General features: G+C 40.6%; 1 protein-coding gene across 1 annotated transcript in view; it reads right to left on the reverse strand.

Moving 5' to 3' along the window:
* The window catches only part of SYNE2 (spectrin repeat containing, nuclear envelope 2), a 269,558-nt gene that overhangs the window by 136,588 nt on the left and 108,135 nt on the right, over window positions 1-24,835 (reverse strand). The window contains exons 46-55 of the mRNA XM_014545947.1: window positions 24,140-24,405; window positions 20,721-22,821; window positions 18,003-18,325; window positions 15,977-16,121; window positions 14,891-15,109; window positions 9,575-9,840; window positions 7,944-8,112; window positions 4,587-4,742; window positions 2,126-2,266; window positions 582-764 (exon numbers count right to left, since the gene is read on the reverse strand). Coding sequence (XP_014401433.1) covers window positions 582-764; window positions 2,126-2,266; window positions 4,587-4,742; window positions 7,944-8,112; window positions 9,575-9,840; window positions 14,891-15,109; window positions 15,977-16,121; window positions 18,003-18,325; window positions 20,721-22,821; window positions 24,140-24,405 — 3,969 coding nt within the window. The remainder of the gene's footprint in view (window positions 1-581; window positions 765-2,125; window positions 2,267-4,586; window positions 4,743-7,943; window positions 8,113-9,574; window positions 9,841-14,890; window positions 15,110-15,976; window positions 16,122-18,002; window positions 18,326-20,720; window positions 22,822-24,139; window positions 24,406-24,835) is intronic.

Here is a 24,835-nt window from a genome sequence, read left to right on the forward strand (position 1 = left end):
ATCATTGATGGGCTGCCTCCTGCACACCCCCTACTGGGGATCGAGCCCGCAACCCCAGCATGTGCCCTGACCAGGAATCAAACTGTGACCTCCTGGTTCATAGGTCGATACTCAACCACTGAGCCACACGGGCTGGACTGATTGTAGAATGAAGAATTTGTGGTTTTCAGTTGCAGGCCCATCCCCTCCAATTCTCATCCTTCCAACTTTTAAGACTAATCCTGACCGTAGCTGGAAAGGACTTAAGTTCTACCCCAAAGCTACGGGCCTCAGCAAGGGTTTTGCATTAGCCTTAGTCTGGTTCCCACTGTATGCTTCATTCTGAAAACCGGATTTGTATGTTGCTGGCTCCTCCCTGGGCTCCTGAGATTGCCGCCAGAAATGCGGTGCTGGGGTCCAACTTCCGGATACTTCCTCTGCCTGCCTAGTTAGACTTCCCGCCTGTGCCAGCAGCGAAATCTATGCCCTCGGTGCCCACCTGAACCTGTCGTGTGGCTGTGAGGGAAACTGACTTTTGTTTTGTCTTAAATCCACCTCGACACCACCACATGCTCTGTGTAGCCGTCCCGTTCCCGCCGCACCTTATTCAGCTGTGAGGTTCTAGCCTCTGCTCTCTGGGACACCTGCTGATACTGCTGGAAAGGAACCATCAGGCTGTCCATCCATTCCTGAGCCTGCCCCGGGTCCTGCTCCACGACGTCATGAACCTCCGAGTCCAGCTCGTTTAGCTTGGAATGCCAGAGGTCTAGCTCATCCCACATTTCCTGCAGAAGGAAAGCATGAGGCAATCTGAATGCAGGTACCAAGGCTTATGTGTTAATTCCTAGTGTTCACACGCTATCGGCACTTATAAATGCTACCAAAACAATACCACAGGCACAGTTATTCACGTACGCCCAGCCATCTCTCATGACCTAAACTGAGAAAAAAACAAAACACTTTTTCTGAGGTGTCTTAACCCCAACAGTATTCACTTCAGTACAATGAGTAGTAAGGGAGCAGGAAGACCTGGACTTGTCCAGAGATGATGAACAACACACAAGGTCAACACAACCCTCATCTTTCAAGAGTGAAGGATTAACATTATGTTTATAAAGGGCTTCGGTTAATATTTAAACCTCTTTAGACCAGTACACATGTGTACCCTCTAGAAGACAATTTTTATTAAGTACGAAAATAAAACTTATAGAAAGAAAGTGCCAGTTCAAACCCAGGATTAATGCAGTGGCTGCAAATTCTATCCACAGGTATTGGCAGCAACCACTCTGGGCTCAAGAAATGGATAGGTTGCCAGAGGATGTCCCAAAGGTGATATATGTAATTCTTACTGAGTGTTTGCTGAAGAACGTAATTTCTAGAAACGAGAAAATCTTATTGCTTGAATGAGATTCCTCTATTTACTAAGAGTACAAGATTTTGTCCAAAGGCGAGCCATATTCGGACCTATTTTTAAAAGTCTCCATTTATATTAGAAAGTTTCCTTAAAATGTAGATTAGAATAAGAATGCTCTTTATATGCAGGTTTACTTGGGAGTTTAGAGGGGGACTATTATGTTACTGTACAGTTTTATCTAAGACTTTATTTCTTAAGACTTTTTACAAGGAAAATAAAATTGGAACTTCTATTTTCTTGTTTTCCCTGGCAGTCTAAAGAAAAGCTGCTAAAACTATTCAAATCCTACTGAAATATTTTTTATTGTTGTTGTATTTTTATTTGCCTACCAAATAAGTATCACAAATGTTCCATATTTTATCCTCCAACTATATTTCACTTCAGAAAGCCACAGACTCTAAGAAATGCTCCAACACAGAAACATGTTAGCCTTTGTTTTATATATTTATGTATCTACAAGCTTTTTATATCAGTCTAACCAAGATAAGATCCTTACTCTCCTTTACTTGTGAAAAGGCCAGTTCACAATCCTAGGCTCTCCGGGGGGTTGAGTATATTCCCACCATGAAAAAACTGAGACCAATTCTTCTCCACCGCGCTTTCTCAGGAGGGGGGGGCCCTGCGGATCTGGGTTCAGATCTCGTAGGTCAGATTAATCCCAAAGCACGCCCTGCGATGATGGATGAACAGGGGGAACACCAAGTGCTGAAGGAAGTTAAAGGAGAATGTTACCTTTTGAATTTCTTGAGCTTTCTCAATACTTTTGCTTTTCTGCTGCAACATCTTTTCAACCTTGTGAAGCCCCTTGTTAATTTCATCTATTTTTCTACTCATTGCATATGATGGTGAACTTTTCAAGACTTCGTTGCTAATCTGTGACAGTGGGAGACAGACACATTTGGTTTAGTTAGAAACTGTTTTCTGCACTCTATTCCCAGGTTCAAATGATAAAAGGGTTAACCACACTGTTATGTGCTTTTACTTATAAAAAAAATCTTTTAACAGTTCTGGGAAAAATTCCAAACCATACTGGCTAATGCGTTAATGAGCGGGTACATTAGCAGACTAGGAAATGGCAGCTGTGCCCACCCAATCTGTTAAATCCAACCAAAAATAAAAAAAAGAGAGAGAGAAAACCACAAATACAAGTTTGTTGAATGTAATCCACAGTATATACTTACAGCTATGTGTTATGTGGGGCAAAACCACTCAGTGAACTGTTTGAAACATACCCCAGCGGAGCAAGTGATATGAAAGAATTCCTGAGAGATAAATTATTTATGATACAGTCTCTCTCCATTTTATGAGAAAGTCCTCTGTCTGGAACTGTTTTCAATAAAATCAAACTTATTCTCAAGCTGACTTTAAAAATGTAATTCCCGCCTTCACAGTCATTAGGGTGAAATAACCTTGAGGATGCACAAAGCTTAGTTTCCGCCGTGTGAGCGTTTCTAGACTGTTTTCACGGAACTCAGAAATCTAACTGAACAGTGTAATTTTTTCACCTGAATGATTTTCTTAAGAATATAACTTTGACTAGGAAAGGTAATAAATGTATGTTGAATGTGTCATTTTTCAAAAACCTGATTAGCTCGTGTGCTTGCTTGTTTTTTAGGCGATGATGATAAGGTTTTCTTCCGGCAGCCACTCAATAACTAAGTAATAATTTATGCTTTTATGCAATCCTTCAACACTTTCAAACACCACTGTATCTGCACAACCATCGCGACTAGAACATCCCAATAAAAATAGTATACAGATGCAGAAGATAAACACAGGCTAAATGACTTGTTTAAATTAAGATCAGATATTAAGGTAGTGGCTGAACTGGTCCCTAGAAGCCCCAAGTTGCTGGACTCCAGAGTCCAGGCTCTTTGCACAACATCAAGCTGTTGATACTTTTATAAAATGACTTATTTCACAGACCATACAGCACAGTCAGGAATTTTAGAGAGAAAAATGTAATCCTATAGTGGGTTTTTGTTTTTTTTTAATCACTGTATAACTTTTTATTTTTATGTAACAAATGACCACAAAATGAAGTTTTCTGGTATGTCAGGCAGCGATGTACATCATTTAGGAACATTAGGAGAGATGGTGATTGAGGAAAAGGACGCTGCTGTCTGACACAGAATGGCACTGCTTTAGACACATCACACAATAAAAACCAGTCGCTGTTCGCTACAAACACACAAGCTACGGTTGAAATGTTCAACCTTAAATTCAAGACAGATTTTGTTCATTAATTCACTTGGTTAGGGGTTTTTCACATGAGGCAGTCACAAGAACAAATTTAGTTTTCTCTCAAAGCATTTTGTATTCTCTTAAAATAAAATCAATAGTACATGATTCTTGGGAAAGTACCTCATAACAGATATTATTGCATGTTAAGGCAACAAGATTTCTTACATTAGGAGTTTACATAGGTTGGATTTTCCCAAGAAATCTGCATAGAAGTTAACTAAGTTTGAAATCTTTTTTGTGTGCATTTAGTGTCTATTTAATTAACTAAGTTAGAGGTATTCTTGGCTCTAAAAAGCAATACAAAAATCCTTCTGTGGATGCCAAATAGAACAGAATTTAGTTCTGCTGGATTTGGCCTGCCTTTTTATGATTCAATTAACATTGAACTCCTTGCTGAACTCCTATGCCTGGACTATGAAACAGTCCCCACTCCTTACCTGGACTTGCAGGTGTAAGGATGTGCCCAGGTGTGATTTATGAGAACTGTGTGACCACCACTATTAGGAAGACACTGTGTGCTAAGTGCTATTCCCAGTGTCGTGTGAAATGTGTATTCGTACTGCCCTGGGTTGCTATTTAAAAATGTACAGGGAATACGTTTTAAAACAACGTATTCCCCATGTCTGTAATTTTAAACTGATTGTCCAGTTTTTTTTTTTTTAAAAAAGGCAAGTGAAAGATAACCCATAACTATTTTTAAATGCAAGAGAAGAAAAACTACGAATCTTGACAGCTAAAAGTAAACAGATTACCTAATTCTGTTTTTCATGTCACTTGTTTAGAGCGATTTCATCTCAGTATTCAATACACAACATTGTCACTTAACCAAACTCTATAAAAACAGTTATAGCTGAAATCAAGGCAAAGGAAATATAATATCAAGTGACATTTCTTCTTTCTATTCATCCAACGCCACAAATAATAACACTAGGACAAACGTTATTGTTACCTTCTCCTCTAGGTCCTCCAAAGCTTTTCTGCATTCTTCCACCTGCGCGTCAATCTCGGCGGGAACTATGGTGTACATTTCAGAATACTTGATTCGGAGTTTTTCCATAATATTCTCAAACGCTAGTGTCCCTTTCTTAGAGGTGCTCTTGAGCTCCTGAAAACATCACGAAAGACTCAATGCTCACAGGACTGGGGAAGCGTTTACCTCTAGAAAGAAAAGCAGCTTTGCCACGCATCCTTATGATTTCCATGAGCACATTTTGCATGACAAAACCTCACTATTGACACAAGCTGATTAAGCCTGGGAGATACTCCTTTTGGTCGGATGATGCTTGCTAATTTGTAAGAATTAAACTTGATATCTCTTCACAGTGTCAGACCATTGTCCTGAGGAGACATTACAACATCTCCTGCTTCTAAAGTACCTCTAGGATTTAACTGTGTCGCAGTGGCAGCCTTGATCTAAAAACCTGCAAGTAGCAAAAAGTTTCAAAGAAGTTTCTCTCTTTTTTTTTTTTTTGTTATTAACTTGTTGCCATTTTCTGCTTCTTTCTACATTATCATCACAATGACTCAAGGCCACTAAAAGCCCTTGGGCTTGAAGCAGAAGTGTCTGCTTTCATGTAATGAGACAGCCCGGTGGAGCTCCACTTCTTTCAAACAGGAGGGTTCCAGTTCCACGCGAAGAATGTGGGTTTCAGGAGATAAAAGAAACCTGAACAAATGGTCCATTGGTTGTGGCCTAGAAACAAAATCTGATCTACGTTCTCCTGCACTAATTATAAAGGAGAAACTCATTTGTTTGGGAAAGTTTCCCAAAGATCAAGTGGAAAAATACTGACTCCGCTGCGGCGCTTTGGGGTTTGCTTTGTTTTGAGAGGAGCTGTTTAGCAGCATTATTTGTGCTAATGGACTGAGTCCCTGCACGGAAGAATGAGTCCGATTTTGAATGACTCCACGATGCGTCACTGTTTCCCTTTTCTCAACCCTCAGCAGAGAACACATCTAGAGAGGGAAGGGTAAAGGACAATGCCAGGCAGGCAAAGGCGGGGTTTGCGGTTGGGTGTCCCCCTGTTTTATCTGGGCCTAGCAGTACGGGTCTTCATTCAGAGCTGCCCATGGATGGCTTCCCCGCGAAGACTACGTCTGTCTGTGGAAGTTCCCTTGTTCGACACCGCTAACCAACTCCGACGAACAACCGTGCGCGACTTTTGAATAAACTTCCGCACTTGTCATTTTTGCCTGTTATCACTGGACCGGAATAAGAGATCATCCCGAAAAAAGTGAGTTCCTAAATGACGCCGAGGTGTGTGCGTAACTCCTGGGATACTGTGTTGTAATACATACATTTGGTTTTCACCACTGGTTTCTGGCAAGGCTTCTAAAACTCTTGAAAGTTCCTAAATGTGGTGAGAGGAGCATCTTTTGCTATTTATGTTTCCACCCAAACCTGAGTTTATGCAAATGAGATGACTCTTGGGGTGCCCCTAGATAGCTATACGAAGGGGGCTGGTTGCCAGAGGAACCAACACTTGTAACCCCACAGAAACTTCCTTTCTTTAATCTGACCGCTTCTCCTTCTCCCCTTCTGGTTCAAACTGGCCTTGCCCAGCCTCTGGGCACACTGGCTCGCCCAGGCCCCTTTCCTTTGCGCTTTAATCATTAAGCCCTCGGGACACTGAGGTTCTGGTCGGCATCAAATAATCTTAGGGAGAAAGGCCTGGGTCTGCTGACCACAGAGACAGCGTTTCAGCCAAACTAGAGACAGCATCGAGGCCTCAGCTGTGTTTCAGCTCTAGACCCAGAAAAGCGGAACGACTCCCCCAGCCAGACCCTTGCAAAACCAGACAGAGCAACGCCTTGGCTGACGTCAGGACCAGATGCAATGATCAACTACTCCCTACCCTAGTGCTGATCAATCAACAAGACCGGGACCTAAACAGGACCCCAGCTCCCTTAACCACCATGATTAGTGATTTTCCCTATACACCCATCCCTGGAAGCCTTCAGGGGGCCAGGCTTAGAGCAATGCTCACCTGTGGCTCCGGGTTTGGCTTCATTTCCTTAACTAATCAACCGTTACTTTCTTTGCTACAAGCTCCTATTGGCATTTGATTGGGCTTTGCTGCATGCAGAATGAGCCCATGTAGTTGGTCAACAGTTGGAATGAAATTTCTGCTTCACTTCCCATCCACTGGGAAAGGAGAGGGGCCAGAGGTTGAGATAATCACCAACGATCAATGATTTAACCAATCATGGCTACGTAATGGACCCTCCATACAAACCCCTAAACGACAATTGGAGTTGAACACAGCGAGGTGCTAGGACAGCGGCACACCCAGTGGGGGTATGGAGCCCCAAATACCTTGCCCTATGCATCTCTTCCCTTTGGCTGTTCCCGAGGTGCATCCTTCACAATAAATCGGTAATAGTAAGTAAAGTGTTTCCCTGACTTCTTTTTCTTAAAAATATATTTTTATTGATTTCAGAGAGGAAAGGAAAGGGAAAGAGAGAGAGAAACATCAATGATGAGAGAATCATTGATCGGCTGCCTCCTGGCACGCCCCCTACTGGGGATTGAGCCCGCAACCTGGGCATGTGCCCTTGACCAGAATCGAACCCGGGACCTTTCAGTCTGCAGGCCAACACTCTATCCACTGAGCCAAACCGGCCAGGACAATGTTTCCCTGACTTCTGTGAGACATTCTAACACATTATTGAACCTGAGGAGGGGATATATAGCCTGCCAGTCAGAAGTACCAGAGGCCTGGGACTTGCCATTCAGTGTGTGAAGTGGGGGCAGACTTGTGGGACTGAGCCCTTAACCTGTGCTAACTCCTGGTAGTTAGTGTTAGAACTGAACCGAATATTAGGACACCCCAAGTGTTAGAACTGAACTGAATATTAGGACACCCCGTTGGTGTACAGGGAGTAGCAGAATAGGATGGGGTGGAGGGGGGCCGGGGAACCACACATTTACTGTCAGAAGCGTTGTAAATAAAAACAGTTCCCTATCAGAGGTTAGATATTACATCCTACAAATGATAGTTGTTTAACATGCTACTCAGGAATGGTCGGAGGTCCTTGTTCACCAAACACACTTAAAATATGGTTGAAAAAGGGCTGCTTGGTCCAAACTGGCCTACTTCCCAACCTGGCTTTAACCCTCTGCTCTCCAACCACACTGATCTCCTGTGGCTCCACCCACACTGTGCCACAGGGCCTTTGCACGTGCTTTCCTCTCCCCGGGACTGCTCCCTCCACTCTAGTCACTGAGTTACCTCTGTCCCAAGGACTCTGGATTCACGACTGCAAACCTGTAGCCACCACATTTACAAGTTCATTTCTGACTTACCTCAAACTGTTCTGTCCTTTCTGGGTGGTCTTGTAATTCCATATTTTGCAAAGAAGATGCGGTCTGTTGAAATAAATTCTTCAACGTCATTAATTCTTTTGTGAAGGAATGTCTCTCTTGGATTTCATTCTGCACCAATTCCTTATTCTTTTGAGCTTTCTGAAAAAGCCTAAAATATAGCATCAAAATAAATTTGTACCTCTATCCTGTTCATCTGTGAAATAGTTTTATTTCAATAAATTAATATGATATCTGCATAGCTCACAAAATATTTTTTTCTGAGAGAAGAGTGCTAGTTTCCATGATTTATATACTACATATACACTAACATATATCAAATTCCATCACTCAATCAAAACCCTCTCCAAAACTTTAATCCCAAAATACCCTCTTTTCAACTTGACATAACACTTGCCATCTCTAGCCTGTTTTGTCCATGTAATCTTGGAGTTCACCCGAACATGACTTAGAGGTGAGAATGGAGACATGGTAGGTTCTGGGGGACAGACAACCCCACTAGCCTTTTATCTCAGCTGCCCCACTTGCTGTGAATGTAACCAGAATTGCAGTGGAGGCGTTTAGGTGGGTAAAGTCTTTCCCGAGAGCTATTTGGCAGGCATCTCCAGCTGTAAATGTACTGTATCCTCTGACTCACTGACTCTGCTCCTCAGCGTCTTTCTTAATGAATTCATTACAGATGCAGATGGAGATTGTGGCATAAAAATATTTACCGCAGTGATTTTATAAAAGTAAAAGAAATTACATATAATTTAAAGTTCCTATATTAGGGGGCTTGTTAAATAAATGATGGCATATCCACATGATGAAAGATTTTAGAGCTGTTTTAGAGAGCATTTATGGCATAGACAAACATGGTATGCTGATAAATGATTCTGCAGAATATAAAACAGTATAGTAATATGTTTGCAATTTGTTTAAAAGTATAATCATAGTTAAAAAAATGATGAGAAAGAAGTGACTGGCAATGGTTGTTGCTGAGTGGTAAAATTAAAGGTGAGGTTTATATTAATCTTTATAATATCCCACATTCTCTAACCTTTCTATAATAAATATGTACTATTAACTTAGAAAAACAGCAAACAGAAAAACAAAACAGTGTATTTGTCCTCAGTAATACCAAGATGAAGAACACTTGCTTGTTTTGTTATAATCTTTTCTATCCCTTCCTATACTTAATCTGTGTTGACTCAACTCAATTCTGTCATGTCACTTGTCATTATCCTATAATCTATCTATCTATATAAAAGCCTAAGTGACTGTTAGACCAGTCGCTATGACATAAACTGACCACCAGGGGGCAGATGCTCAATGCACAGGCATGGAAACATGGAACAGATTGATGAATCTCAGAGGAAAGGGGGAGGAGGAAGGGTGGGAAGAGATTAACCAAAGATTTCATATGCATACTAGAGGATTCGTGCATTGGCAGGGTCCCTCGAAACTGGCAGTCCGACATCCCCCGAGGGGTCCCAGATTGCGAGTGGTCACAGGCTAGGCTGAGGGACCCCACCAGGCCTCTTGTATTTTGTATTTTTGAACGTCAGTGTTTTCTAAATTTTAAACCTGAGCTGTCAAACATGTCTCCGTAACAGTGGTTCATAAACTCTCACTTATTGCATCGCTCTTGCATAGCCGTAATCTCCTGGACGGCTGGGGCGGGCTCCGTGGAGCTCCCGGAGGCAGGGGCGCGCTGGGCGCTTCGGCAGCGCTGGAGGAGCAGCATCAGCAGCAGCTGCTGCTTCTCCGCGGTCTCCTCGTATTGGCGCAGACACTCCAGCAGCTCAGAGAGTTCCGCCGTGGAGGCTGCCTCTTTCGTTTTGGAAATTTCAGGGAGTTCTTCTTGAAGATTATCTAAAATAATTGCTTCTCGTTCAACCTAAGTCAACATATAAAAAGAGAGGGCTAAAATCAGTAAAATATAGTCTTACCACTGCAGGACTGGAAACAGACCTTGGCAACCATAAACGTCTGTGCGCTGGTTCTCAGAGGGCCCCTAATGCCATATCCTACTTCAAAGTAATATTTGTCTGTTTACAGGGGAATATTATACCTGCACTACCAGAATCCCATAGTTCCCCGCTATTGGTCCTGTAGATGTGCGATTAAAGCGAAGTGCTGCTGTTATGAGCTGAAGGAAACGCTGCTGAGTATTCTCATAAATAATTTCTCCTTCAGATTTCAATTGCATAAAGCCATGGTTTCTCCTGAGACGCCCATCAGGTGGTTAGCATGAGCTCCACCAAACTGCACCCAATAAGTCTGAGGCTGGGCAACGACTGGGTACTTTCTCTATGGTTCTCTTTTCTTTCACATCCGATCCCTTTATGCTCAGAAAAGTATAGTGTGGCTCAGTGTTTGAGCATCAACCTATGAACCAGGAGGTCACGGTTTGATTCCTGGTCAGGGCATATGCCCGGGTTACAGGCTCAATCCCCCAGTGTGGGGTGTGCAGGAGGCAGCCAATCAATGATTCTCTCTCATCATTGATGTTTCTATCTCTCTCCCTCTCTTTTCCTCTCTGAAATCAATAAAATATATATATTTTAAAAAGTAAGTCCACTATGTCCTCATTACCCTGACACCTACCCCACAGAGAAAGCAGCCCAAAATGCTGACCTAATCATGTATTTTCCGACAGCGATGTGAGGAGCCCAGAAATGCATCACATACATGGAAATTGAAGTTCTATCAGCCCTGAGCTCAGAATGAAGATACCGACAATCAGATCTGCTTCTGCATCTCTCCTCAAACCGCCCCCCTCCCCCCCGGCTCTGCTCATTTATCATGTCTGCCCTAGCACTGCGGACTCTCCTCAATGCTCCAACCCAGTCAGGCATCTTGCAATCTTGACCTTACTGAGCATCGCACTGGTCAATTACATTTATGATATTGTGCTAACTCAAATGATGAACAAGGACCTGGATGCCCTGGGGTAGAAAGTACAACCTATGGAGGAAAATTCAGGAATACTAGCATTAAGTTCCCAGGGGCCCAATGGTCTGGGGCACGGCAGAACCTCTCAGGTAAAGATCAAGTTGTTCAGAGCACCCTGCTGGGGGAGTCTATGGGATTTTGGAGGCAGTATATGCTGCACTTGGCTTGGCTCAGATGCATTCATCAGACGGCTGCCATTGTTGAGGGGGGTCTGGAGAAAAGAAGGCACTGCTCCAGGGGTGGAGCGTGGAATAGGCTGCCCTACCCTTGGGCCATATAACCCAGCTGAGTCCCAATTGTAGAATGCATGGGCGCAGGTGTAGACTGGCCCCTCTCTGACAGGCCCCATTATGGTACGTGTGCTTCCCGTCCCCTCAAACCTAAATCCAGTTGCATCAGGAGCCCTGGCTCTCGTGCAGGCAGCTGTCATTTCCACCAGGGACTGAGATAAAGGTTCCACGGGGTGTTTTGCAGCCCCCCTGACAAAGAACCAGCGTGCAAAGAAAGGAACTGCTCTACTGACAGAGGCAATTGTACATCTAGGGTTTCCAATATGCATGCGGGTTGGAAGAACTGTGTCCATGAGCCAGGACTGAACGGAGCATCTCCTGGTGCTTCTGGGCCTGGTGAGAACGCTCAAGGGGCACCCGCAGCAGCCAGGACCCAGGAAGAGCAAAACGCAAGCCGAGGCTCTGGCCTGCCCTGGTTCAGTTCTCCTAGTCCAGTGGTTCCCAAACTTATTTGGCCTACCGCCCCCTTTCCAGAAAAAATATTACTCAGCGCCCCCTGGAAATTAATTTTTTAAAAATTTTAATAGCAATTAAACAGAAAGATATATGTATTAATGTTTCTACCTTTTTCGCAAAATATAGTAAAGAAAGGTGTAAATTAGAAACATTGAAGTTTGAAATTATGAAACTATTTATTGAACTCAGAATAGAAAGGTAATACAAAAAAAGTTAAAACAAATGCACCAGAGGCCATCACCGCCCCCCTGGATCGCTGCAGCGCCCACCAGGGGGCGGTAGCGCCCACTTTGGGAATCACTGTCCTAGTCCCTGCTGCCTGCTGTGAGGTGGTCAGTGATTAAGGAGGGGAACACAAGGGGAAGAAGAATTTTTATTAGGATGATAATTTTACTCGAAAGCCAGGCAATTCTCCAACCCATGAATGGATAAACAAACTGCCGTGCACGTGCCCAGTAGAATATTACCCAGGAATAAAAAAAGAAATGAACTATTTACACAAGCAGCAACAGGAATGCATCTCACATGCATCACGCTTAATGAAGAGAAGCCAGACTCGAAAGACCACAAACTGTCCGCGTCCATTTCTGTGACATTCCGGAAATGCAAAAACAGAGTAAAGGTTGCCAGAGGCTGGAGGTGGTGGGAGGAGATGCCTACGAAGGGGCACACAGTAACTCTCTGGGGAGATAAAGACATTCTAAATCTGGATGTTGTTGGTGCTCATATAACTATAGGTACTTATCAAAATTCAACAAGCTTTATACCAAAAAGGGTGAATACGGCCCAAATCAGGGAAATAGTTGCCACAAAGATTATGCGTCCACTCTTCCACATACAAGAGGCTCTGCAGCCCCTAAATGATTTTCCTTAGACACATAATCTAACAAAATTGATTATAAAATGTTTAGGCTCAGAGTCAATTATAAAGTAGAGTCTAGAAAGAGAAAGAAACCGTAAGTAAACACAGTGAAGCAGAATGAAGATCCTGTAACCAGCAGAAATAGAAACTGGTAGAGAAAGGCCTTCTGGACTTTTGGTACAAGGGGAAGAAGCCAGCTTTATTCCTCCCCATCAGCTTTGAAGATGTGACTTTACACTGTGTTCACCCAAGCATAAAATAATGATTCTGAGTAACCAGAGTGAATAATTAAAGCAAGCAAATGAAAACAGAGGTAAGAAGTTAGTAAAAATTTAAGTTGATTTTTAATTTGTAAATGTAAACAGAGCTTGTTTTTAAAAATCTACTTATTCCATAAAGATACTGAATTATTGTATAACTAACATTTTAAAAACAGAAATTCATTTCATCACATATAGATTTACAACCATACTAACAGGATCTTGCATGTATAGGCCTTTAGATGATCTAGTTTTTATTGAATGGATAAAAGCTATTTTAAAATCTTACATCAATTTGGTATGGGTAAATATCATTTAAGTTGATACTTTAGCCCTTAAACTCGAGTGTAAATTTGAATCCACTGCTACCACTCACTTATGATTGTGGGCAAGCTACTCAATATCACTGTCTTACTTTCCTCATCTATGGAATGAAGATTATAAAAATATCTACCTTTTAGGATTCTTGTGAGGATAAATGATAATACATGTAAAGAGCACAGAACTATGTATGACATATGTTCAATAAACACCCATTAACACCCATTATGAGGACATATTTTGTTTTTGCTACTCTTTGAAAAACATTTTGTTAGCAAATACTGTAAAATGCTTTATGAATAATTACAAAGTGCTAAGGGAATGTGGTCTGAATTAATAAAGTATAATTGCAAATAGGTATATAGCAGTAGAGAGACAATGTAATAAAATAAAAAGCCTTAGACTTGGGTTTAAATAAGAGCTGTCACTCAAGAAATATTTACTAAGCCCACTAAGTGCAAAGCCTTGGTTGGATACTAAAGTTACAACGGTGAGCAAAACAGATGTGGTCCCAGCCCACAGGAGCTTATAGCTCAATCACTGGAACGTCTTGTGCCAACTTAGATCTCCCAGTGCCTCAGTTTCTCTATCAATAAAATGGGAATCAGTCCTGAGTGCAATGCAAGGATTCAGTGACATCATGTGTGAACTGCCTTCTCAACATTGCACACAGCCTACTGTAGTAATTCAATAAACAGTGTCATTATGAATGGGAAAGAACGAGGCTAGCAGTTCTGCTAGAAGCATACTTCATAATGTATTTACTCATCAAACCCCACCAGCACCACCAAAATGATATTCATTTTCAAGAATATCAAGTTTTATGCAAGAAAATATGATAGTACTAAACATTTAAATCCCAAAGCATGTATCCTACCTCTAATGAAGTACTGATTAGTATATTTCTCTCTCAAGTAAATTCAGCAGGAATTCAGACATGAATTAGAGAGAAGAACTTTCATTTAATATTATGATTTGTACCTCATTTATACTTTGTCCTTTGGAAAAATTAAAGAATTAAAGAGTACCCTAAGATAATGTTATACTATTTTAAATGTTCTTTCTAAATATATGTAATGTGTAAGTCCTGAACCATAGTTAAATGAACATGTGTGACTGACAGATATTAAGGAAGTTTCTTTGAGATGGTTTTCAGAAAGAATATCAGACATTTTTAGGCCCAGACTTTACAACAATAGTTCATTTCTTTAGTCAACAATTGTAGTTAATTTCCAAAGTAGTTGGTGATTATGAATACTACCTAACTCTAACCTTCAGTGCCAGGTTGAGAGAGTTATTTTTAAGAGGGCTTAATTCATCTTCACAATGAAGATCTTAAAGCTCAAATGAACAAGTAGTCACTTATTTCTAAGAACCGTCTGATACCAAATATATTCCACTATTATAAAAAAAATGTTGAATCATTTCTTGGAGATTATTTTAGTAGGATTCGACCTCTATAAACATTTATGTGTTACACATATGTGATAACAAAAAAAAATGATAGAGGTTGAGGACCTGTTGTATATAAAAACAAAATGAAAATAATAAAACAATTTAAAGATGCTTGTAAGGAAAACTCTATGGTTTGACTATTGAAAATGAAGCGTCGCCCTGACCAGCATCTCAGTGGTTAGAGCATTGGCCACAAACCAAAGGGTCTCGGGTTCCATTCCCGGTCCAGGGCACGCACCTTGGTTGCAGGTCGGGGCACATGCAGGAAGCAACCAATCGACGTGTCTCTCTCTCACAAATCAACGGGGGGAAAAAAGGATTAAGAAAGAGAAAAAATGAAGCACTCACTTCTTCATTGACAAATTTCCACTCCTGCTTCAGTTCTTCACACCACATCTCCCATTCTTTAGCAACTTCCAGCAAACTCAGCCATTTCTCCCACAGAGCCCACACGGTTCTGAGCAAACCTATGCCGTCACTATCTGTGAATGTGGGTCTCAGGTGTCTGAGGACCTGTCGTAGTTTCATAAACTTTTCTTTAATTGACATAAGATTTGACACCAAGGCCTTAGGAAAGAAAAGGGATAAGAAGAATTTAATGTCTATTGATCTTTCTGAACGTTACGAATTTTTTAAAATCTTGAATAGCAAATGATTTTACATCATCCACAAGCATTTTGTGATCAATTTTTTAGTCCTTTTGAAAGCCAGTTTGAGACAGATGAGAATTACCTATGTATTATTGTACTGCACTATGTGAATTTGAAACTATGGGCACAAACAATGACCCATAAGGCAATTTTCCCAAGTAAGATATGCTTTTAAAGGTTAAAGATCCTAAAAGTTCACTTTGTTATTATACTGTAATTCTCATCTTTTACTAGGAAGTTAATTTGCACAATACACTGTATCAACCACCAAGGCTTTAGTTCGGGTTTTTTGGTTTTTGTGTTTTGTTTGGGGATGGATAGTAAGCACAGACTATTCAGAATGTTCTCATCCAAATCCTAATAACATAATACCATAGACTCTAACAGATGACAGTAAGCAAAAACTAAAATTGCTGAGGAGAGCATATAAGAAGTAACCGGAATCTAACACTTGTGACAACAGCATTAAATTCCATGTCATCCGTCCAGCAAGGTCCTACAAAATAATATGAAGGGTCAAGCTTTAGAAAAAGTGAGCAATAAGGACAGGATGCCACTCAGGAGAGGACTTTTCTGTGAACCCAACTACGGATTAAGACTCAGAACCATTGCTTCATTTTTCCCCCTTGGCTTTTGGTTGGAAGAATTTTCTTGAGTTTGGTACGGTACAAGTCAGGTTGAAGCTTGCCGTGGGGCGTCACAGAGCCACGTTCCCTGCTGCCTCCACCAGCTTTCTGCCCCTTTTTTGTACCCAGTCTTCCTGGAGATTTGCAAATACTGTTACCTTGCTCTGTTCCGAGCATTCTAAAGCTTCTTTGTAGGACACTGGCAGCGGGGACATGGACTGCGCAAGAACTGCTTCCATTCGGCGGAGGTCAGTGCCAATCTTCTCTTCAAGTTTCCCGTAGCATTTGTAATTCTCGAGACACCTAGTGAGTTAGGGGGGAAAGTGATATACATTAAATTCTATTTAGTACCATATATTCTGAACATCCTAGGGTAAATTTGAACACTTAATAAAAAAACAGAATGTAATTCTCTTTTTTGTTATTCAGGGGATTTCAAAAAATTTTCATCATCTACCTTCTCCTCACGGGGACCTACATAAGACTTTAAAACTGAAAACTTTAACAGGCAGGTAAGACTGATCTCAAAACACCTAAATTGGAAAACTGTATTTTTCAGCACTGCTAATGAAGTGTAACTTGATACAATTCTTGTAGAAAACCATTTAGTCTTTAAAATGTCCATATCTTTTGACCATTAATTTGACTTTTATAAGTTATCTTAAGGAATTAATCCCAATCCAGTATAAGAAATTTATCCTGAATTTACTTTTGCTTATTAAGTAAAAAATTTTTTACTTATTAGACTATTAACTAAAATGGCAAAATTGAAACACACCCTATGTGTAACAAAAGATAAAGCTGAGTAAATTACAACAATCTATTTTATAAAATATCATATAGAAATTCTAATTGCTTTTATAGAGCTTTTGTTACAATAAGAAAAAGAGCTCATGTTATAAAGTTAAAGGCAGCATATTTTTATACAGCATAATGCTGTGATATATTAAAAACACTATGAATAAAATTATGTGTACAAAATAGATACAGCCTGCATTCCCCACTGAAGACAATTAAAAATTCAAGTATCAAGTATTTTTTAAATTCTTAAAACACAATAATAAACTGGGAAGAAATTAAGAAATATTTAGAGGCTCTGCACTAAGTAAAAGTGGAAATATAGAGAATAAGCTAAATTGTAGGGCTGTTTTCACTTTGAAGTTATTTGCTGCAGTTTAGTTTTATTGACCTTCTCCTGGAATGCTGGAGACAGAGGATAAAGCCTGTAAAGACATTTATAACACATACAACCACAAAAGTCCAACCTCCAAAATATAGAATAAATCCATACTAATCAAAAAGAAAAAGATGGACAACCTTATAAAAATTGGGTAAAGGCTTGAATAAGTATTTCTCAGAAGAAGAAACATGAGTAACCAAGAAATATTTTTTTAAAAAGAGGCTCAAATTCATTAGCAATAATAGAGATGCAAACAAAAAACCACAATAAAATACCCCTTCTCACCCATCAGAAGGCAAAATTTAAATCCCACAACATCAAGTGTTGGCAAGGATATAGGACAATTGTAACACAGATATGCTATTAGATAAACTAAAAAAAAATGAATTAAATCATATGGAATTAAAATGTAAGGTGTGCGACCCAGCAACCACAACCCACAGGGAGACCTTGCATTTAAAAATGTTCCTGGTAGAACTTTTGTAAATGCAAAAGCTAGAAACAACCCAAATGCTTATCAGTAGCTGGGTGACTAAATTTTACTACAGACAAGATCATGAATAAACTTCAGGATCATAATGATGATTTTGAAGTCACAGAAGAATACACATGCATGAAAATGGAATACAAATACATAGTAAAAACATTTTAAAGGGCAAAGAAATGATGAAATATTTAGGATAAAGATTACTTCTGTAACTTCTGAGAGGAGCGGGAAGAAGCACGCAAGAGAATCAAAAAGTCATGATGATTATCTTTGAACCTCTGGGTACAAGGCTGTTTACCATTATTCTTTATACCATATGCAGACTTTTATAAACATTCTGTTTTATGTACTCAATATTAAATAAAAAATATAAAATACAGTAAAATATTTGTTACGGTTTTCTGTAGATAGTATTTTTTTTTAACTTTTCCATATTTTCCAAATGATTTCTGCGTACACGTTTACTGTAAAGAAATCTATATTTTATGTTCTTAAAGCATTACAAAGAAGTACCCACCTTTCTATTTCCGCTTCCTTTACTCTGACTGCCTCCCTCAGGGCTGAGTTCTTAGAAACCAATTCCTGCAAAGTGCACTGAAGTTGTCCTTGGGCGGCAGGGCTGGCGATGGCACCCAATTTCTCACTGAGGCTCTGGATGTCTGTTATTGTGGATTCCAATTCCTCCTGTTTCCCGTGAGGCATCTCCAGTGATTCTTCTGGATGATCCAGGTCTACTCTATGGGATGCAACAAAGGCTTCAAGGGCAGCAACCACCCCCATCGCCCTGGGGACTGCCTCACTGTAGCGGGTCATATTTTCATGAGCATCATTCAAGACATTCTGGTGAAAAGGAGATTAAATGCTATGACAAAACTGTCAGACATCTGGGACTTCTGTCATTCTTTGACTCATAATATATACCCTTGGGTCTTATAAGAGTTAGCATCTCCTACTTTTAGTTTGACAAGTATGTAAAAATCCTATATAATAAAAGGCTAATATGCAAAATGACTGAACGGTGGAACGACTGGTCACTATGATGCATGCTGACCACTAGGGGGCAGACGCTCAATGAAGGAGCTGCCCCCGGTGGTCAGTGCACTCCCACATGGGGAACGCCACTCAGCCAGAAGTCGGCTCACGGCTGGGGAGTGCAGCAGCAGCGGTGGTGGTGGTGGTGGTGGTGGTGGCGGGAGCCTCTCCCGCCTCTGCAGCAGGGACATCCCCACAAAGGGCTCCCAGATTGCAAGAGGGTGCAGGCTGGGCTGAAGGACGCCCCCCCCCCCCCCACGTGCACAAATTTTGTGCATCGGGCCTCTAGTGTTTACATAAAAAAAAACAACTGTTTCCAGATTTGCTAAGGAAACTGAATCTAAATTCAAAAATAAACCTCATGAATCATGTCTAATAATATATGTTCCTGCTCTTATATTAGACATGAATTAAACAATGGAATAAACTAAATGTATAGAACCTTAATCAATACTTGTGAAAAAAAGATGAAAAGAAAGTAAACAAAGAACCCCAGACCGCTTGTGTTTTTAAATGAATAGTTATGCCACTAACTTTAGTTTTGAGAATCTCACTTTATGTCTTCTCATTGAAATAAATAACTTTAAAGGTCCCTTCCAGTCCAGCACTAATCATATGATTTGGGGGATTCATGTACCTTGTTTCTGGAAAATGCATTAAATCAAGTGGAGAAGGATATAGAGAACAGACTTGTGGTTGTCAGAGGTGCGGGGTGGGGGGTTGAAATGAGCAAAGCAGGGGTCAAAAGCTATAAACTTCCAGTTACAACATAAGTTGTGGGATGTAATGTATAGCATAGCCACTCTAGTTACCAATACTGTGTTGCATATTTGAAATTGCTAAGAGAGTAGATCTTATAAATGCTCATCACAAGAAAAAAATGTAACTATGTGGTGATAGCTGTTAACTAGACTTACTGTTAACAATATGTACAAATACAGAATATGTTATACACACGAAACTAATACATGTCAATTATACCTCAATAAAAAAATTAAGTAGAAAAGTACTCTCAATTGGCTCTACATTTGCTAGGTACCAATTTAAAGTACATATTCGAGTTCATAATATGACTTTTCATTTCTAAAGAATTTATACCTATCAAAGTAGTGCAAATATATTACCTAATAACTCTTTGAATTATAAAAGGGAGTTAAGTTCCGTATCCTATAAATTTAATGTGACAATTCTGAAAACACAGTAAAAGGTATTATATTAAGCAGTGTGTTCCAATGATGCCTAAGCCATCTACTCTATTAATGCAGGAAAGGAGGGGGTATGCTGGGATCACTCTGCAACAGAGGTCAGCAAACTTTTCATGTAAAGGGTTGGACTAAATATATGAGGCTTTGCCGGCCATTCATAATAAAAAAGTGTAATATGCTAATTAGACCAGATGACCTTCTGGACGAAGCCGGGGCTACGAGGAAAGCCTGGGTCCTGGGTGCCAGAGAAAAGCCGGTGCCGGCAGCCGGGGGAAGGAAGGCCTACTCTTGCATGAATTTTGTGCACTGGGCCTCTAGTCTGGACTATAACAGCTATTCAGTCCTTTGGTTGTAGCACAGAAGCAGCCACAGACAATCCATAAAGGAATGGGGCAGGGCTATGCTCCAATGAAACTTGATTTACAAAATCAGACACTGTGGGCAGATTTGGCACGTGAGCCTTAATTTGATGACTCGCGCTCTAAACCCAGACAGATCTCAAGTTGATTCCTGGTTCTGTAATAAGGCCCTGAGAAAAGTCTTGATGTTTCTGAAGTTCAATTTCCTGATTTTAAAATGGGGTCAATAATAGGGCCCACTTCACAGAGTTGCTGTGATGAATAAAGGTAAATGTTCAGTACATTGCAAGTTCTAAGTAAATGTTATTATTATTTGTGTTCTCTTCTCCACACCATATTTCTCCCACCCTGCCCTATTAGTTCCAGAACACACACACACAAAAAAAACTTTGTTCTGAGCAACAGAGGTTATTAGGGATATAGAAATAAAGGTGTCAAACTTGTCTTTTCCAAATGATAAGGCGTTGTATGTAGATGTAGGAGGAGTCGGGATTACAAACTGGCTCTTAGCAAATGGCTATTCTCCTGTGGAGAATTTGCCTGTAAAATTTCTAACTTCTTGAGACGTGGAGATATCAACTGAAGCAAAACATAAAATAAAAATAGATGCATTAACCACCTAATTTTAAAGAAACTTACTGTGCGCATATCAATGCTTGCATTAAGCTGAACGTGCAGCTCTTCAATGTCACGTAATTTTGTCTCCACATCACTAGCTTCAGAAGAGGTTTTCTCTCTTTGCTTCTCAATAACAGTTACCCCTTTAATGCTACACATTTCTGCCTGAACTTGTTCTTGAAACGCTTCGCAATTATCCATTTCCTTTTGAATATGTTCAATTTTCAAATTTATCAGTAAAGGCTGCTGTAACTGAGATTTTATCTGGTTCAAAACATGGAAGGAATTTTCTAGTTTCTCCTGAAAACTCTTTTCATTCATTTCTTTTGGTTGGGATTCTAGTACTATATTCTGGAGAACCTTCCGCAACTTATCATTTTCTTCTGCAAACAGCTTTGTTTGTAGTAGCTCTTCCTCTTTGAAGGAGTCATCAAAGGCCTTATTTTCACTTAATTTCTTTACAATCTCATGATACAAGCACATGGCTCTCTCGATTCGCTGATTCAAAATTTGAGCCCCGAGCAGACGGCTTTCTGGAGAAGTAGGAGGGGTTTTTAGGACTGCTTCGGCCCTTTCCTTAATTTGCAAATCCATCGCCCTCAATTTACTTAGCGATGCTTGGTATCTGCCATATTCTGCCATAAATGTGTCCAACTGCTTAATTTTTCCGTCGAGTTCTCTCTCTTTTTCAAATACTTGGGACTGTAACATGTCAAGCTGGGAGCAATCCCAGTGGAGTCCCAGGGAGTCAAAGGCTTCTTTGAGTCTCAGTGCTTGCCGGATGCTGGACTGAACGCCCCGGAGGCGCCCGAGGAGGCCACGGAGCTCCCCTTTCACACCCTCGCTCACTTCTTGACTCAGGAGCAGCTCGTTGTGCTGTATGCTATCAAGCTCCTTCTGAAGCGCAGATGTCTGCTCCTGGAATTCTCTGGAAAATTGCATCTTGTGTCCTACTTCACTACATTTATGCTGAATGAATCTTTGTGTTCTGCTGGCTCTCGTCTCCAGACTTTTCAACTGATCGTCCAGAAACAACCTTTCAAACACACTGAGGTCCTTACAGAGGCGCGTGAGCTCCTGAAGATGCGCCGAGAGTCCACTGGCGATTTCTTGCAATTCCCCCTGAGACGCCGTCAGCGCCACGTGCTGATGCTCCAGGTCCGCTTCGGTGGATGCTGTTCCCACTTGGGGAATTATCCGTGTTTCCTTTCCTTGAAGTGACAGCTGAACTTTCCCTATTTCTGCAAGAAATGTGCTTCTTTCTTCCAATTTACGTTCCAACAGCTGCGATCTTTGAGTGGATTTCAAAACGAGCCTTTGGCACTGATCTTGTAAGTCCTGGAGGAGGCTATCCAGTTCCTCGCGCTCGCCTGCGGTCAAGTTAGGGATGTTGTCCTGCACCTCTTCGGCCAGCGCCTCCACGGCCCGCTGCTGACCCAGAATGCCATCGTGCCTCACTTTGCATTTTCGGATCTGGGAAAGGATGCCGTCTGGTAGCAGGGAAATGGAGGAAACGAGCTCACCTAACTGGTTCTTCACCCATAAGGTCGTCTCTTTCACCTTGTTCCTTATCTCACTCTTCCTGATCTCACTGTCCACCTCTATGTTTAATGGCTCTGATGCTTCCAACTGCATCTGCAAATTATTTATCGCATCTTCCAAAATCTTCTTTTCCTTCTCTCCCCAAATCCTCTTCATCTGAAGTTCAGCTCTCGCCTTTAAAGCAGAAAATCTATGCTTGACAGCCTGGAGTTCAGTAGCCAAGGCAACCGTGCCTGTGTCCCTTTCCTGTCCTTCCGGGGAGCCCAGCCTCAACCGGAGGCGCTGGTGCTGCTGCTGCAGAGAGAGGCCCAGCTCCTGGATCTCGCTCATGAGAGACGTCAGTTCCTCCTGCTCCATCTCGTGCTGAGAGTACTTCCTGTGAACCAGTTGTCCTACTTGTTTCCACCCCTGTTCAAGCTGCCGGACCTGGCTTTCCAACAGCTTCTGATCCATGTCACTCAGAGAGTTTGATATATTTTCCCATTCAATTTTCAACTCGCTTAAGGAATCTTTCTCTCTTTCTATTGATGCCAGCAATTTTTGAATTTTGGCCACATAGGTTGCACTGTCCAGTGATCCCCTATAAAAAAGAAGAAAAATGAAGCTTGTTAACATTTCTTATAAATCAACCTGAGGTTAGATGTCATCTAAAGAAATCAGTTCTGTTTTGAATTCACAGAAGAAAAGGATAGATTGTCTATAAGAGCATTCTGTCTTTAAAGTAAAATCAGGATCTTGGCTTTCAATCAGTTTGTGAGGGTTCATTTACAAAATGAGCATCATAACTATGTAGAACCACAGGAAAAGAGTGAAGAGTGAAGGGAACAATATATGTGAAAGTACTCTGTACAGTCTTTGCATAAAGTATTTTTTAATAATGAAAAAATTGTTTACACATTAAAACTATATCTAGTACCATTTACCATCATTTTCAAAGCCAAAAGGAGTGTATTTGTTTTCAACGAAACCAATACAATACATATATGTTAAATATGTTCCAAACAATTTACACCAATTATGCTGACACTAAATAATTATACACATTAATGTTTTCACCCCCATAGTTTAGAATAAATTCTTGACCAAAAGAATACTGAGCCCGACCAGCATGGCTCAGCAGTTGAGCATCAACCTATGAACCAGGAGGTCACGGTTCAATTCCCAGTCAGGGCACATGCCTTGCTGGCTTGATCACTAGTGTGGGGTGTGCAGGAGGCAGCCAATTAATGATTCTCTCTCATCAATGATGTTTCTATCTCTCTCTCCATTTACCTTCTTCTCTAAAATCAATTTAAAAAATTTTTTTAAAGAATACTGAATTCTACAGAACTTTAACATATTTTGCAGGTATTTTCAGTGTGAATTAGACATTAAACAAGTTAATATAATTTAATTATAAAATTAATATAATTAATATACTTTTTTTTTGCATGAAACCAACAAAGTTTTCTTCAATGGCTTCCATATGGAATGAATTTCCACACGTAGTATTAAAATCATATTCTTTGTCGTATAAAGTCTTAAAACCTTGGGCCTGCCCTGACCGGCGTGGGTCAGTGGTTGGAGCAACAGCCCATGTACCAAAGGGTCATGGGTTCAAGTCTCAGTGAAGGACACGTAACTCTGTTGCAGGTTCGATCCCGCATCCCAACTGTGGCACGTAAGGGGGCAACCAATCGATGTCTCTCTCTCACATCAATGTTTGTCTCTCTTTCTCTCCCTTCTCCCTACTCCTTTCCACTCTCTAAAAAAGCAATGGAAAAAATATATCCTGTGAGGATATAGTAACAAAAAAATTAAAAACAAACAAACAAACAAAAACCACCTGGGGGCCTGTTCAGGGTAATAGAACCTGTGTTTGAATAAAATGAACTCAAGTCCTAAATTCTTACACTTACACTTTGAGACTTTCCTTCTCTGTCAACAAGACTTTCAGCGAGGATTCGATTGCGGCAAGGTGTTCCTGAAAATCCTGAAGAAGACAATACTGGCGTTCTTTGTTTTTCTTCAAAGTAGCAAGTGCCTGAAGCAGATTGCCCAAGTGCTGCGCTGAATTCCTTGGACTGTGGAGAGCCAAGGCACTGGTTTCTGTTGTGTTGAGATATTCAGTTTGTTCCAGGGGTTCAATGGCTGCTTTCCTTGCTTCCAATTGGGTATATAATTCCTAAAAAACAAGTCAAGGAAATCAGTAAGTATACACTCACTTATTCACTCATTCATTCATTCATTTTCTTTCCCATCTTCTTTCCTTCCAATAACGCACTCTATCCCAAGATGTTTTAAAGATTTGTACACAGAGAAAGTTAAGTCCTGATGTTTAAAAGGGTTTTTTCTCTTGAATTATGCTAAAATCTAGACTCAAACCCACCATGGGTCTAGCATTTAATAGCAATTCGATCACCCCATTGTGTTAAAAGGTTCTGCAATGTTGAAAGGAAGATTTATCTTATTTTTATTATTTACATACATTACCCCTTCTCCTGTCTTAGATACATGTTTTCTACTATAGAAACTTGGTTAAAATTGTAGGGGCATTTTAAGAAACATGGCCATGTTTTGCCCTATTAGATTATTTTACATAGCTATTAGTACAT

The sequence above is a fragment of the Myotis brandtii genome, unplaced genomic scaffold (genome assembly GCF_000412655.1).
Source record: "Myotis brandtii unplaced genomic scaffold, ASM41265v1 scaffold423, whole genome shotgun sequence".
NCBI lineage: Eukaryota > Metazoa > Chordata > Mammalia > Chiroptera > Vespertilionidae > Myotis > Myotis brandtii.